General features: G+C 35.5%; 1 protein-coding gene across 7 annotated transcripts in view; it reads left to right on the top strand.

Moving 5' to 3' along the window:
- The window catches only part of GON4L (gon-4 like), a 128,689-nt gene that overhangs the window by 33,489 nt on the left and 80,610 nt on the right, over positions 1 to 14,590 (top strand). For all 7 annotated transcript variants that reach the window (XM_001367009.5, XM_056816271.1, XM_056816269.1 and 4 more), the window contains 2 exons: positions 5,042 to 5,232; positions 7,144 to 7,218. In XM_001367009.5, the coding sequence (XP_001367046.1) occupies positions 5,042 to 5,232; positions 7,144 to 7,218 (266 nt within the window). The remainder of the gene's footprint in view (positions 1 to 5,041; positions 5,233 to 7,143; positions 7,219 to 14,590) is intronic.

Consider the following 14,590-nt stretch of genomic DNA (forward strand, 5'->3'; position numbering starts at 1 on the left):
TTTTATAGGAAGTATTGGGAAATTCCAGAATATTTGGAATTCTTTGCTAAAATTAAAGAACAGAGCTGCATTTCAAAGCAAGATAAAATATAATTTGGAAATTATCAGTTCTTTAAGTTGTCTCTGTAACAACTTCCTTCTGTTTGTTCAGATAATTGAGATATGTCTATGCTAGAATTTCTTGCACAAGTTCATATTCCTCAACAAACTCATCATTAGAATTAAAGGAGACAAAAATTTGACTTAATTTAGCCCCTAGACCCAACCATTTGTTCAGAGAGTTGTACCTCAGATCTGACAAAAATCAACTCAAGAGAGAATTGATTATGTGCTAACTAAGAAGCCTATTTCCTTGCTTTATTTCTCATTTCTTTCCTTTTTTGAAAAGCTACATATTGTATTTTAATCAGTGGAGAGGATACAGAAGTATTTTAACTTCCTTACTTTTCAGTTCCTCAGCCTCTTCAAATCTTATGACCATGACCACCTCATCAATGACTTAGGGATAGGCGCAGGTTGGACCTCACCATTAACCAGAAGGGTTCCCCTCCATTAATTAGAACTATAGACTTCTTTTTTTTCAGGGTTATATGTGTATTATCTTGCAAAACATATTTCCATATTGTTCATTTTTGTAAGTGATTAATCTTATCAAACCAAAACCCCAAAATATATGCCCAAATAAACAAATGAAAAAATGCATGCTTTCATCTGCATTCAGATTCCAACAGTTCTTTCCCTGGAGGTGAATAGCATTTTTTGTCATATCATTCATAGTAGCTAAGCCTATCACATTAACTAACATTCATCTATATGTCTATAACTTCTTTTCATTCCATCTCTCCCTGCCCTTAACATGCCTAAATCAATTTTTTACCCATTGAGTCCCCAGTCTATCTATACCTTAGTATTTTCTCAGGCACATTAGCTCTGATCTGATTTCACTTTTTGCCCTTTTTATTCTTGACCCAGTAGATAACCATATCAACTCTGCATTGGCTTCTGCTCTCACATCCCTTGTCGTTTTGTGCTATTGCTGTTCATAGATCTTGTCATTAGTCAGCCCAGCACAGCTAAGTAGCATAGTGAATAGAATGCCAGGACTGGAGTTAGGAGAAGATTTCAAATATGGCCTCTTTTCTTAGCTGTGTAACCCTTGACAAGCCACTTGACTTCCTTTGCCTAGTTCCTGCTCTTCTGTCTTAGGGCTGTTACTTACGAACATGCTTAGTGTTAAGTAGGGGTGCTTAAGTTTTTGATTGATTAACTTAAAAATTGCTGATTGATAGACAAAAAAGTTTGATTCACTCTTCACAAAAACCATCTGAGACTAAATCTGACTAATATGCACCATTTAGTATGCATTATTTTGCACTTTTCCCGAGGAAGGATGCACTCTCATCTCTTTTCCAGGACAAGGAGTAGTTTTCACAGGAATTCATTTTTCACTTTCATGACCTATTCTTGATTACTCATGGATTCATTAGCATTTATTAAGCATCTGCTTATTGCTAGATGTTGGACTAGTGGCTGGGGATACAAAGGAAAAAGCAAAAATTCCCTGTGTCAGAGCTCAAAGATATTAGAAAAAACAAGTGAATGGAAAACATATGTAAAGGAGGATTAGCAGCTGGAGGAATTGAGAAAGATCCCTGTAGATGATTAGCCAGGAATACTAAAACCTGCAGAAGAAGAGCACACCAGACCTGGAGGATGGCTATGAAAAATAAAGGAGATGGAAGATGGTATTTTATGTATAGGAAGCAGCAAGTGGGCTTTTTAGATTAGAATACAAATTGTGGAGAAGAGAATAATGTGCAGTATTATTATTACCTAAAAAGGTAGGCTGGACCTAGATTTAAAAGGTATAGAAATGCCAAAGAAAAGTGGCATCTATAACATTTACAAAAAACAAAATAAGATTTGTGTGTTACAACTTGTTTTTGATGAAGCCATGGCCCTTTTTAATCATGACTCCGTATTCTAAATCCCTTCTAAGTCATTCAAAGCACCAATTGAGCACCAACTAGGTGCCAAGTACTGTGCTTGGTACCCTGTATTCAAAGAAAGTATAAAATAGTCTCTACTAACAATCTTTTTGGTGGTACAACGTGCAGACTTTATTCTCCTTCCATATTTGAAAATTGGGATATGTTCTGTTCTCTAGTTCATCAGCATCTCTCCTATTCACAATTTCAGATGTTCTTTTTTAAAAAAATAAATTCATTTATTTAATTAATTAATTTAGGGTATTTTTCCATGGTTCCATGATTCATGTTCCTTCCCTCGCCTCCCCCTGCCCAGAGCCAATGAGCAATTTCACTGGATATTATATGTATCATTGTTCAAAACCCATATTATTACTATTTGCAATAGAGTGATTGTTTAGCGTTTACATCCCCAATCATATCCCCATTGAACCATGTGATCAAGCAGTTGTTTTATCTTCTGTGTTTCTACTCCCACAGTTTTTCCTCTGAATGTGGATAATGTTCTTTCTTGTAAATCCCTCAGAATTGTCCTGGATCATTCCATTGCTGCTAGTAGAGAAGTCCATTACATTCGATTGTACCACATTGTACCAGTCTCTGTGTACAATGTTCTATGGGTTCTGCTCCTCTCACTCTGCATCAGTTCCTGGAGGTTGTTCCAGTTCACATGGAATTCCTCCAGTTCATTATTCCTTTGAGCACAATAGTATTCTATCACCAACAGATAACACAATTTGTTCAGCCATTCCCCCAATTGAAGGGCATCCCCTCATTTTCCAATTTTTTGCTACCACAAAGAGTGGGGCTATAAATATTTTTGTACAAGTATTTTGCCCTATTATCTCTTTGGGATACAAACCTAGCAGTGCTTTGGCTGGATCAAAGGGAAGGCAGTCTTTTAAAACCTTTTGGCCATAGTTCCAAATTGCCATTCAGAATGGTTGGATCAATTTATAACTCCACCAGCAATGCATTAATGTCCCTATTTTGCCATATCCCCTCCAACATCTATTACTTTCCTTTGCTGTCATATTGGCCAATCTGCTAGGTGTGAAGTGGTACTTCAGAGTTGTTTTGATTTGCATTTCTCTAATTATCAGAGATTTAGAATACTTTTTTATGTGCTTATTGATAGTTTTGATTTCTTTGACTGAAAATTGCCTATTCATGTCCCTTGCCCATTTATCTGTTGGGGAATGGCTTGATTTTTTTGTATTATTGATTCAGCTCCTTATAGATTTGAGTTAGACCTTTGTCAGAGTCTTTTGTTACAAAGATTTTTTTCCCAATTTGTTTCTTCCCTTCTAATTTTGGTTGCATTGGTTTTGTTTGTGCTAAACCTTTTAAATTTAATATAATCAAAATTATTCACTTTACATTTTGTAATATTCTCTCTATCTCTTCTTTCCTTTCCCATAGATCTAACACGTATACTATTCTATGTTCACCTAATATAGTTTCCTTCTTTATATTTAAGTCATTTACCCATTTTGAATTTATTTTGGTGTAGGGTGTGAGATGTTGATCTAAACCTAATCTCTCCCATACTGTTTTCTCAGCAGTTTTTGTCAAATAGTGTGTTTTTGTCCCAAAAGCTGGGATCTTTGGGTTTATCATACACTATCTTGTTGAGGATATTTACCCCAAGTATATTCCATTGATCCTCCCTTTTGTTTCTTTGCCAGTACCATATTGTTTTGATGATCACTACTTTATTATAATACAGTTTAAGATCTGGTGCTACTAATCCCCCCATCCTTCAACTTTTTTTTTCCCTTTAGTTCCCTTGATATTCTTAATCTTTTGGTCATCTGAATGAACTTTGTTATAATTTTTTCTAATTCAGTAAAGAAATTTCTTGGTAGTTTGATAGGGATGGCACTAAATAAGTAAACTAATTTGGGTAGGATTGTCATTTTTATTATATTAGCTCGTCCCATCCATAAGCAATTAATGTTTTTCCAATTATTTAGATCTAGTTTTTTGTGGAAAGTATTTTGTAGTTGTGTTCATATAATTCCTGTTTGTCTTGGAAAATAGATTCCTAAATATTTTATATACAGTGATTTTAAATGGAATTTCTCTTTCTAACTCTTGTTGCTGAGTTGTGTTAGAAATATGTAGAAATGCTGATGATTTATGTGAGTTTATTTTGGTTTAGGGTTATTTCCACTATTTTTCCACAATCAACTTTTTTTTTAAAACCCTTACCTTCTGTCTAGGAGTCAATACTGTGTATTGGCTCCAAGGCAGAAGAGTGGTAAGGGCTAGGCAATGGGGGTCAAGTGACTTGCCCAGGGTCACACAGCTAGGAAGTGTCTGAGGCCAGATTTGAACCTAGGACCTCCCATCTCTAGGCCTGGCTCTCAATCCACTGAGCTACCCAGCTGCCCCCTCCACAATCAACTTTTTAGTTGATTCTCTAGGATTCTTTGAGTAGACTATCATATCATCTGCAGAGAGTGATAGTTTAGTCTCCTCATAATTTTAGGTGTTCTTGACAAGGATTGAGCATCATATTTGACAGTTCTTTCTGTACCTTGGAATACGTTTCCTATTGATCTGATGAACTAAATTCAGCAAGGGCAACTAGGTATTTTCTTATTCTCTTCTGATTATATTCGATTAGTTCTTCCTACTATCTGTTTTTGATTCTTTCCATTCCATTCCAAAGAACAAAGGCTCCCATCTTTATAGCATTCCTTCTTAGATTTGGAGCCATAGGATGAGCTGTTTCATTGTCCTAACTCCAAATAGCATATAACTAATTTTCTGTAGTATTGTTTGCCTCCTGGCTTCTGAGAGGTCTTAAAAGAGATTCTGGAATGTTTTTAGGTTCATGAAGCAGTAATTGTATCTGGTTTATGGAACAATATATATTATCTGTATATGCATAGAAAAATACTTGTATTGATGATATTAATAATAAGTAACAACAAAAAATATTTTTCTCAATTTGCTCTTAAGCCTTTTATTGCTACTTTTTGTTTTTTGTTTACTATTGATTTCATTGTATTCCATTGATGGCTTTCCCTATTTCTTTACGAAAGAACAAGATGGTGAAGAGAGTGAGAAAAGACGGAGAAAGAAAAAGGGCACCAAGAGGAAACGAGATGGAAGAAGTCAGGAGGAAGGGGCCTTGGCTTATGACCTGAAACTGGATGACATGCTGGACCGTACCTTAGAAGATGGTGCCAAACAGCATAATCTGACAGTCGTCAATGTGAGAAATATCCTTCACGTGAGTAAGACTGAGGCGAATTTGGGAGAAGAGAGCCAGCTGAGATGAGAAGGAAGGCCCAGAGACTTAGAAATTTATTATGTAAATCAAATCATATTCAGTTCAGCTCAACAAACAGTAAGCACCTGCTATGTATAGATTTTACTGTTCCATGTTACATATATTTAAAGACAAATAAAACAGTCCTTTCTTTCAAGATTTGCTATCAATAGGCTTTGCATGAAGATAACTTTTACTATACTTTAGAATATGATAAAAGTGCAGTGGGAAAGACCAGGTGGATTATAGGAGAGATTTGAAGAGGCATAGATTACTTCTACCTAGCTGTTCAATGAAGGATTCATGGAAAAGTTAGCACCTGAGTTGGGATCCCAATAAGTAGAAATGGAGGAGGAAAACATGAGGAACAGTGTAAGCAAAGATAGAAAAGTGGAAAAGAGCAGTACAAGAACTGAGGGGCCAGGAGAAGACCAGTTTAACTGAAAGGAACAGTGCATTAAAGAGAAGTCTAGAAAGATAGGTTGGAGCCAGATGGCCTTGAATGCCAATTAAGTATTTTATTTAGTAAGTGACAGGTAGCCAGTAAACACCTTTGAACTAGGGATATTTTCAGAGCGGTGCATTATAAAGTTTTGTAGGCAGTGATGTGAAGGATTAATTGGAAAGTAGAAAATTGGATGCAGTAAGAACAGTTAGGAGGCTGTTGCAATAATTTCCATTTAATAGGTGAAAAGCAGAGGGCTCAGGACCAGGATTTGGGGGACATCCTCTGTTAGTGTGAATTGGATGAAGATTCAGAAAAGGAGGCTTGAGAAGAAGCAGTCAGGCAAGTAGGAGGAAAATCAGAAGGGACTAGTATTTAAAAAAAACACGAAGAGTGTCATTTCCTTATAGATTCTTCATTTTCATTCTCTTCACAGAAGTTGTTTGAGTATATTGCTTTTTGTCTATAGCATATATCTAAACCAAAAGTTTTGCAGTAGGATAATGAATATTTTTATTAATAAAGACATAGATAATATGCTCATTAAACTTTAAATGATACAAAAGTTGGGAGAAATAGCTAACACATTCAATAACAGAATCAATATCCAAAAACATCTTGACAGGCTAGAACTTTGGGACAAATCTAAGATTATCCAATTTACTTGGGACAAATATAAAATTTGCACTTGGATTAAAAAAAATCAGCTTTACAGACAGAAATTAAGGGAAAGTGTGGTTAGATAGTAGTTATTCTGAAAAAATATCTAGGGGTTTTAGTGAACTACAGGCTTAAATATGAGTCAGCAGAGTGACAAGACAGCCAAAAAAACCTAGTTAAATCGTGACCCTGTATTAAAAGTACCATAGATTCCAGGAATTGGAAGGTGATAGGCCCACTGTAATCTGCCCTTCATTTGGAGTATTGTAATCATTACTATAGAAAAGCATTGATAAGCTAGAGATTTTTCTGAAGAGGACAACCAGAATGATCTCAGTGGCCTTGAATTATCAAGGATTGGTGGGAAAAACTTGGCATGTTTATCCTGGAGAAGTCTTGGGAGTGACATGAAAACTATTCAAATATTTGAAGGACCATCACATTGAAGAAACTTGTTCTATTGACCCCAGTGAGCAAATCAGGACCAGTGGCTGAAGGTTACCAAAAAACTTTTTGAATTAGAGCTGTCCTGAATTAGAATATGTTGTCTAAAGAGAAGATGGGCCCCAGTTCTTAAAGGTCTTTTCAGACAGAGGATACGTGATAATTTGTTGGGTAGATTGTAGTGAATTCCTTTTCCTATGTAGATTGGACTAGATAGCCACAAGTTACCTTTCTAATTCTGTATTTCTGTGATTCTATAATGTAGTTTTAAATGAAATGAACAAACATTTGTTGCTTAAAGCAAAAATTTTCTTTTTCTCCAGGAAGTGATCACAAATGAGCATGTGGTAGCAATGATGAAAGCAGCCATCAGTGAAACAGATGATGCCCCTGTATTTGTGAGTTATTAACTATTTAATGTGATAGAATTAATATAGGCAGAAAATTTGCTGGGTATAGGAGGGAACTTAGAAATAGATTTAACAACATAAAGTAGGATTAGCATATCAAAACTCTTGAGTCTCAATATTGTTTTCTTATTTTTAAATGGATAATTTTGTTTTAATAGCTGATAACCTTAAACACCCAAAGAATCTTTCCCAAAAAATTTTAAGTAAAACAATACCAAATAGTATTTATAATTGAAAATATATAGGGGCAACTGGGTGGCTCAGTGGATTGAGAGTCAGGCCTAGAGAAGGGAACTGGGTTCAAATCTGACCTCAGATACTTCCCAGCTGTATGACCCTGGGCAAGTCACTTGACCCCCATTGCCTAGCCCTTACCACTCTTCTGCCTTGGAACCAATACATAGTATTGATTTCAAAAGGGAAGGTAGGGGTTTAAAAAAAATAGTAAATTATAAAATGACAATAGTGTACACATACACATATATATATTTTAAACCCTTACCTTCCGTCTTGGAGTCAGTACTCTGTATTGGCTCTAAGGAAGAAGAGCGGTAAGAGCTAGGCAGTGGGGGTCAAGTGACTTGTCCAGGGTCACACAGCTGAGAAGTGTCTGAGGCCAGATTTGAACCCAGGACCTCCCTTCTCTAGGCCTGGCTCTCAATCCACTGAGCCACCCAGTTGCCCCCTTATAATTTACTATTTTAAAAGAATAGAAGTCTTTGTTTTTTAACTGTAAAGAACTTGTACTGTTGTATTTAACTTGAATTTTTTTGACCCTCTTCATATTCATAGTTGTAATCAGTGTATATTCTTGTCAATCTCTCTGCTGCATTAATTTGATATGTCTTCCCTATATTTCTTTTAACTATTCATAATTGTTGTTCCTTACAAAGTAATAATATTCCATTTCATTCATATTTATTCAGCCATCCCCTGGTTTTGAGTACATGATTTGTTTTTAATTTTATTGCTATTACAAATAGTAAATATTTAAAAATTAAATATATTGGTAGGCCCCTTTTCCTTATATAATCCATGAGGGGAGAGTATTACTTTCAATATAGTAGTGTAGCATTGAAGATAAGGAATAGAAACAGTTTTGCAACTTTTATTTAATTAAATAATTCCATTTTATTCTCTAAAATGTTTAACAAGTGGCAGGTCCATTAGCAGTGAATTAGTTTTTCTCACAGTTCTGCCCACATTGAATTTCTCTATCTTTGCCAATTGATATTTATAAATTGAAATGTTTGAGTTATTTTAGTGTTCCTTTTTAATTATTAGCAATTTGAAGGCTTTTTTCAAGTGGTTATTTATAATAATTTTCAAAATGTGAATTATTTGTTCATATTCTTTGACTACTTATCTTTAGAGATGTAAGGGTTAAAAAATTAAGGTTGGACTAAATATAAATATAAGAGAAATGTGGTCACCGAAATTATTACAGAAGTCAGAATGAATTTATAACCATTTATTTATAAAATAAAGAGGGAAAGAGTAAGGTAGAGAATTGAGAGAGAGGGCAGAGAAAGTATCTATCCTAGATAATTACTTTGTCCTGGTTCAAACCAGGTAGGGCTTGTTAATACCGACCAGAGAACCATAAGTTGGAGGTTCCAGTGGTGAATAAAGCTAGGGTTCCAGCCATGAGGCCTCCTCCAAGACAGGGGCCCTCTCCGGAAGCTAATCCTTCCAGGAGCCAGGAAAGGAGTCAGCCTTTTTACTCACTCACTTGGTAGTCCAAAGAGAAGATCTAAGAGCAGTCTTACTAGAAGCAGTCTGAGGTCCCAAGCTGGAGCTCCTTCAAGGCCAGGTTCAAAGGAGAAAGAGCTGGTCACAGGAAGTTGCAACTACTTTTTAAGATCCTTTCTTTGTGTCACTTCCTGTTCCTTCCTTCCACTTTATGTATAAAAATTGCAGTTTTAGAATTTTCTTAGGACAGTCAGTCGTTTCTGAGTTGTCATCCACTTTAGCATGTGGGTTGCGGACCTCCCCCCACTTAAACATAAAGTGGGAGCTTATACGCTGCTGGTGGTTAAATCTAAAAGTAGGCAGGGGAGAGTTAATCCTATTTTCACAGAGATGTAGTTTTTAATCTTTTGTATTTGAATCAATATTTTTAATTTCTGGTTTTTATCTGAGATGTTTGATGTATAACTTTCCCCCATTTTTATATTTCTTCTATTTGCTTTTATGTGTCAAAAGCTTTAATTTAATTTTTTAATTTTTAATTTTTAAAATTTCATTTAATTGATCAATTAAGAAAATTTTTCCATGGTTACATGGTTCATGTTCTTTCCCTCCCCTTCTCCCAACCCTCTCCTGTAACCAATGAGTAATTCCACTGGATTTTACATGTGTCATTGATCAAGACCTATTTCGGAACACTTGTGATACCCAGTGGAATCGCATGCGGGCTATGGGATAGGTGGGGGGGTGGGGGGGAGGAAATGATCTTTGTCTCCAATGAATAATGCTCAGAAATGACCAAATAAAATAATGTTTAAAAAAATTAATTTAAAAAAAAGAACTATTTCCATATTATTGATATTTGTACTAGGGTGATCATTTAGAGTCTACATCCCCAATCATATCCCCATTGAACCATGTGATAAAGCAGTTATTTTTCTTTCTTTCTACTCCCATAGTTCTTTCTCTGGATGTCGATAGCATCCCTTCTCATAAGTCCCTCAGAATTATCCTGGATCATTGCATTGCTGCTAGTAGAGAAGTCCATTGATTGTACCACATTGTATCAGTCTCTGTGTACAATGTTCTCCTGGTTCTGCTCCTTTCACTCAGCATCTATTCCTAGAGGTCGTTCCATTTCACATGGAATTCCTCCAGTTCCAAATTGCCATTCAGAATGGTTGGATCAATTTACAACTCCAGCTGCAATGCATTAATGTCCCAATTTTGCCATATCCCCTCCAACATTTATTACTTTCCTTTGCTGTCATGTTAGACAATCGGCTAGGTGTGAGGTGGTACCTTGGAGTTGTTTTGATGTGCATTTCTCTAATTATCAGAGATTTAGAACACTTTTTCCTGTGCTTTTTAATAGTTTTGATTTCTTTGATTGAAAATTGCCTATTCATGTGCCTTGCCCATTTATCCAATTGGGGAATGGCTTGGTTTTTTTTGTATAATTGATTTAGCTCCTTATAGATTTGAGAAATTAGACCTTTGTCAGAGTCTTTTGTTACAAAGATTTTTTTTCCCCAATTTGTTTCTTCCCTTCTAATTTTGGTCACATTGGTTTTATTTGTATAAAACCTCTTTAATTTAATGTAATCAAAATTACCTATTTTACATTTTGTAATTATTTCTAACTACTGCTTGGTCCTGAAATTGTTCTTTTCCCAAATATTTGACAGGTATACTATTCTGTGTTCAACTAATTTACTTATACTTTCCTTCCTTATATTCAAGTCATTCACTCATTCTGAATTTATCTTGGTGTAGGGTGTGAGATGTTGATAAAAGCTTTAATTTTAGATGATGAAAATAATCTGTTTTTCCTATTATAACTTCCTTTTGTTTTGATTTCTTAAAGATTTTCCCCCTTCTGTAGCTATGATATAACCTTCCTTCTAATTTTTTTCTGGTGTGGCTTTCAATATTTACATTGTATATACATAATGCATTTGATTATTTGAAGGATATGGGGTGAGATGCTTGACTAAATCTATTTTCTGCCAAACATACTATCTTGTATTTATAGCTTTGTGTTTATATTTGTGTTTAAAAATGATTCCTTCTCCAGTAATTTTTATTCGTTGTTTTAGCTGGATATACCAGAAATTCAGGAAATAATTAGCATATTCTTATTAATAGTAAAGCAATGAACCACATGGTAGATTCTTTTTTTTTTTAATTTTAAACATTATTTTATTTGATCATTTCCAAACATTATTCACTGGAAACAAAGATCATTTTCTTTTCCTCCCTGCCCCCCCCTTCCCTCTCCCATAGCCCACGCACGATTCCACTGGTTATCACATGTGTTCTTGACTCGAACCCATTTCCCTGTTGTTGGTATTTGCATTAGAGTATTCATTTAGAGTCTCTCCTCAGTCATATCTCCTCAACCCCTGTAGTCAAGCAGTTGCTTTTCATCGGTGTTGTTACTCCCACAGTTTATCCTCTGCTTGTGGATAGTATTTTTTAGATCCCTGCAGATTGTTCAGGGACATTGCATTGACACTAATGGAGAAGTCCATTACCTTCGATTGTACCACAGTGTATCAGTCTCTGTGTACAATGTTTTCCTGGTTCTGCTCCTTTCGCTCTGCATCACTTCCTGGAGGTTGTTCCAGTTCCCATGGAATTCCTCTACTTTATTATTCCTTTGAGCACAATAATATTCCATCACCAACATATACCACAATTTGTTCAGCCATTCCGCAATTGATGAGCATCCCCTCCTTTTCCAATTTTTGGCCACCACAAAGAGTGCAGCTATGAATATTCTTGTACAAGTCTTTTTCCTTATTATTTCTTTGGGGTACAAACCCAGCAGTGCTATGGCTGGATCAAAGGGCAGACAGTCTTTTATCACCCTTTGGGCATAGTTCCAAATTGCCCTCCAGAATGGCTGGATCAATTCACAACTCCACCAGCAATGAATTAGTGTCCCTACTTTGCCACATCCCCTCCAGCATTCATTACTTTCCATAGCTGTCATGTTAGCCAATCTGCTAGGTGTGAGGTGATACCTCAGAGTTGTTTTGATTTGCATCTCTCTGATTATAAGAGATGTAGAGCACTTTTTCATGTGCTTATTAGTAGTTTTGATTTCTTTGGCTGAGAACTGCCTCTTCATGTCCCTTTCCCATTTATCAATTGGAGAATGGCTTGATTTTTTGTACAATTGATTTAGTTCTTTGTAAATTTGAGTAATTAAACCTTTGTCAGAGGTTTTTATGAAGATTGTTTCCCAATTTGTTGCTACCCTTCTGATTTTGGTTACATTGGTTTTCTTTGTACAAAAACTTTTTAATTTGATGTATTCCAGATTATTTATTTTGCATTTTGTCTAAGTCTTGCTTGGTTTTGAAGTCTTTCCCTTCCCAAAGGTCTGACATATATGCTATTCTGTGTTCACCTAATTGACTTTTAGTTTCCTTTTTTATGTTCAAGTCATTCACCCATTTTGAATTTATCCTGGTGTAGGGTGTGAGGTGTTGATCTAAACCTAATCTTTCCCACACTGTCTTCCAGTTTTCCCAGCAGTTTTTATGAAATAGTGGATTTTTGTCCCAGAAGCTGGGTTCTTTGGGTTTGTCATATACTGTCTTGCTGAGGTCGCTTGCCCCCAGTCTATTCCACTGATCCTCCTTTCTGTCTCTTAGCCAGTACCAGATTGTTTTGGTGACCGCTGCTTTATAATATAGTTTGAGATCTGGGACTGCAAGGCCCCCTTCCTTTGTATTTTTTTTCATTATTTCCCTGGATATCCTTCATCTTTTGTTCTTCCAAATGAACTTTGTTATGGTTTTTTCTAAATCAGTAAAAAAATTTTTTTGGAAGTTCCATGGGTACGGCACTAAATAGATAGATGAGTTTGGGTAGGATGGTCATTTTTATTATATTGCCTCGTCCTACCCATGAGCAGTTAATGTTCTTCCAGTTGTTCAAGTCTAGTTTTAGTTGTGTGGAAAGTGTTTTGTAGTTGTGTTCATATAGTTCCTGTGTTTGTCTTGGGAGAATAGATTCCTAAGTATTTTATTTTGTCTAAGGTAATTTTGAATGGGGTTTCTCTTTCTAGTTCTTGCTGCTGAGCTGTGTTGGAATTATATAGAAATGCTGATGACTTGTGTAGGTTTATTTTGTATCCTGCAACTTTGCTAAAGTTGTTGATTATTTTGATTAGCTTTTTGGTTGAATCTCTAGGATTCTTTAAGTAGACCATCATGTCATCTGCAAAGAGCGATAATTTGGTCTCCTCCTCGCCTATTTTAATGCCTTCAATTTCTTTTTCTTCTCTAATTGCTACTGCTCGTGTTTCTAATACAATGTCAAATAATAGAGGTGATAATGGGCATCCTTGTTTCACTCCTGATCTTAATGGGAATGGATTTAGTTTATCCCCATTGCAGATGATATTAGTTGAAGGTTTTAGATATATACTGTTTATTATTTTTAGGAATGACCCTTCTATTCCTATGCTTTCTACTGTTTTTAGTAGGAATGGGTGTTGTATTTTATCAAAGGCTTTTTCTGCATCTATTGATAATCATGTGGTTCTTGTTGGTTTGCTTGTTGATGTGGTCAATTATGTGGATAGTTTTTCTAATATTGAACCAGCCCTGCATCCCTGGTATAAATCCTACTTGATCATGGTGGATGACCCTTCTTATCACTTGTTGGAATCTTTTTGCTAGTATCCTATTTAAGATTTTTGCATCTATATTCATTAGGGAGATTGGTCTATAATTTTCTTTCTCTGTTTTTGGCCTGCCTGGCTTTGGAATTAGTACCATGTTTGTGTCATAAAAGGAGTTTGGTAGAACTCCCTCTTTGCTTATTATGTCAAATAGTTTGTATAGTATTGGAGTTAGCTGTTCTTTGAATGTTTGATAGAATTCACTGGTGAATCCATCAGGCCCTGGGGATTTTTTCTTAGGAAGTTCTTTGATGGCCTGTTGGATTTCTTTTTCTGATATGGGATTATTTAAGAAATCTATTTCTTCTTCTGTTAGTCTAGGCAATTTATATTTTTGTAAATATTCATCCATATCACCTAGGTTGGTATATTTATTGCCATATAGTTGGGCAAAGTAGTTTTTAATGATTGCCTTAATTTCCTCTTCATTGGAGGTGAGGTCCCCCTTTTTCATCCATGATGCTGTTAATTTGCCTTTCTTCTTTCCTTTTTTAAATTAGATTGACCAGTACTTTGTCTATTTTGTCTGTTTTTTCAAAGTACCAGCTTCTAGTCTTGTTTATTAGCTCAATAGTTCTGTCACTTTTGATATTATTAATTTCTCCCTTAATTTTTAGGATCTCTAGTTTGGTTTTCTTCTGGGGGTTTTTAATTTGTTCATTCTCAAGTTTTTTGATTTGCATTTCCAATTCCTTGATCTCTGTCCTCCCTAATTTGTTAATATATGCACTCAGGGATATGAATTTTCCTCTAAGTACTGCCTTGGCTGCATCCCATAAGGTTTGAAAGGATGTCTCGCCGTTGTCATTTTCCTCAACGAAATTATTAATTGTTTCTATGATTTCTTCTCTAACTAACCGATTTTGGAGTATCATATTATTTAATTTCCAATTAATTTTTGATTTGGCTCTCCATGTACCCTTGCCGATCAATATTTTTATTGCCTTGTGATCTGAAAAGGCTGCATTTATT

The sequence above is a fragment of the Monodelphis domestica genome, chromosome 2 (genome assembly GCF_027887165.1).
Source record: "Monodelphis domestica isolate mMonDom1 chromosome 2, mMonDom1.pri, whole genome shotgun sequence".
In the NCBI taxonomy this organism is placed as follows: Eukaryota; Metazoa; Chordata; class Mammalia; order Didelphimorphia; family Didelphidae; genus Monodelphis; species Monodelphis domestica.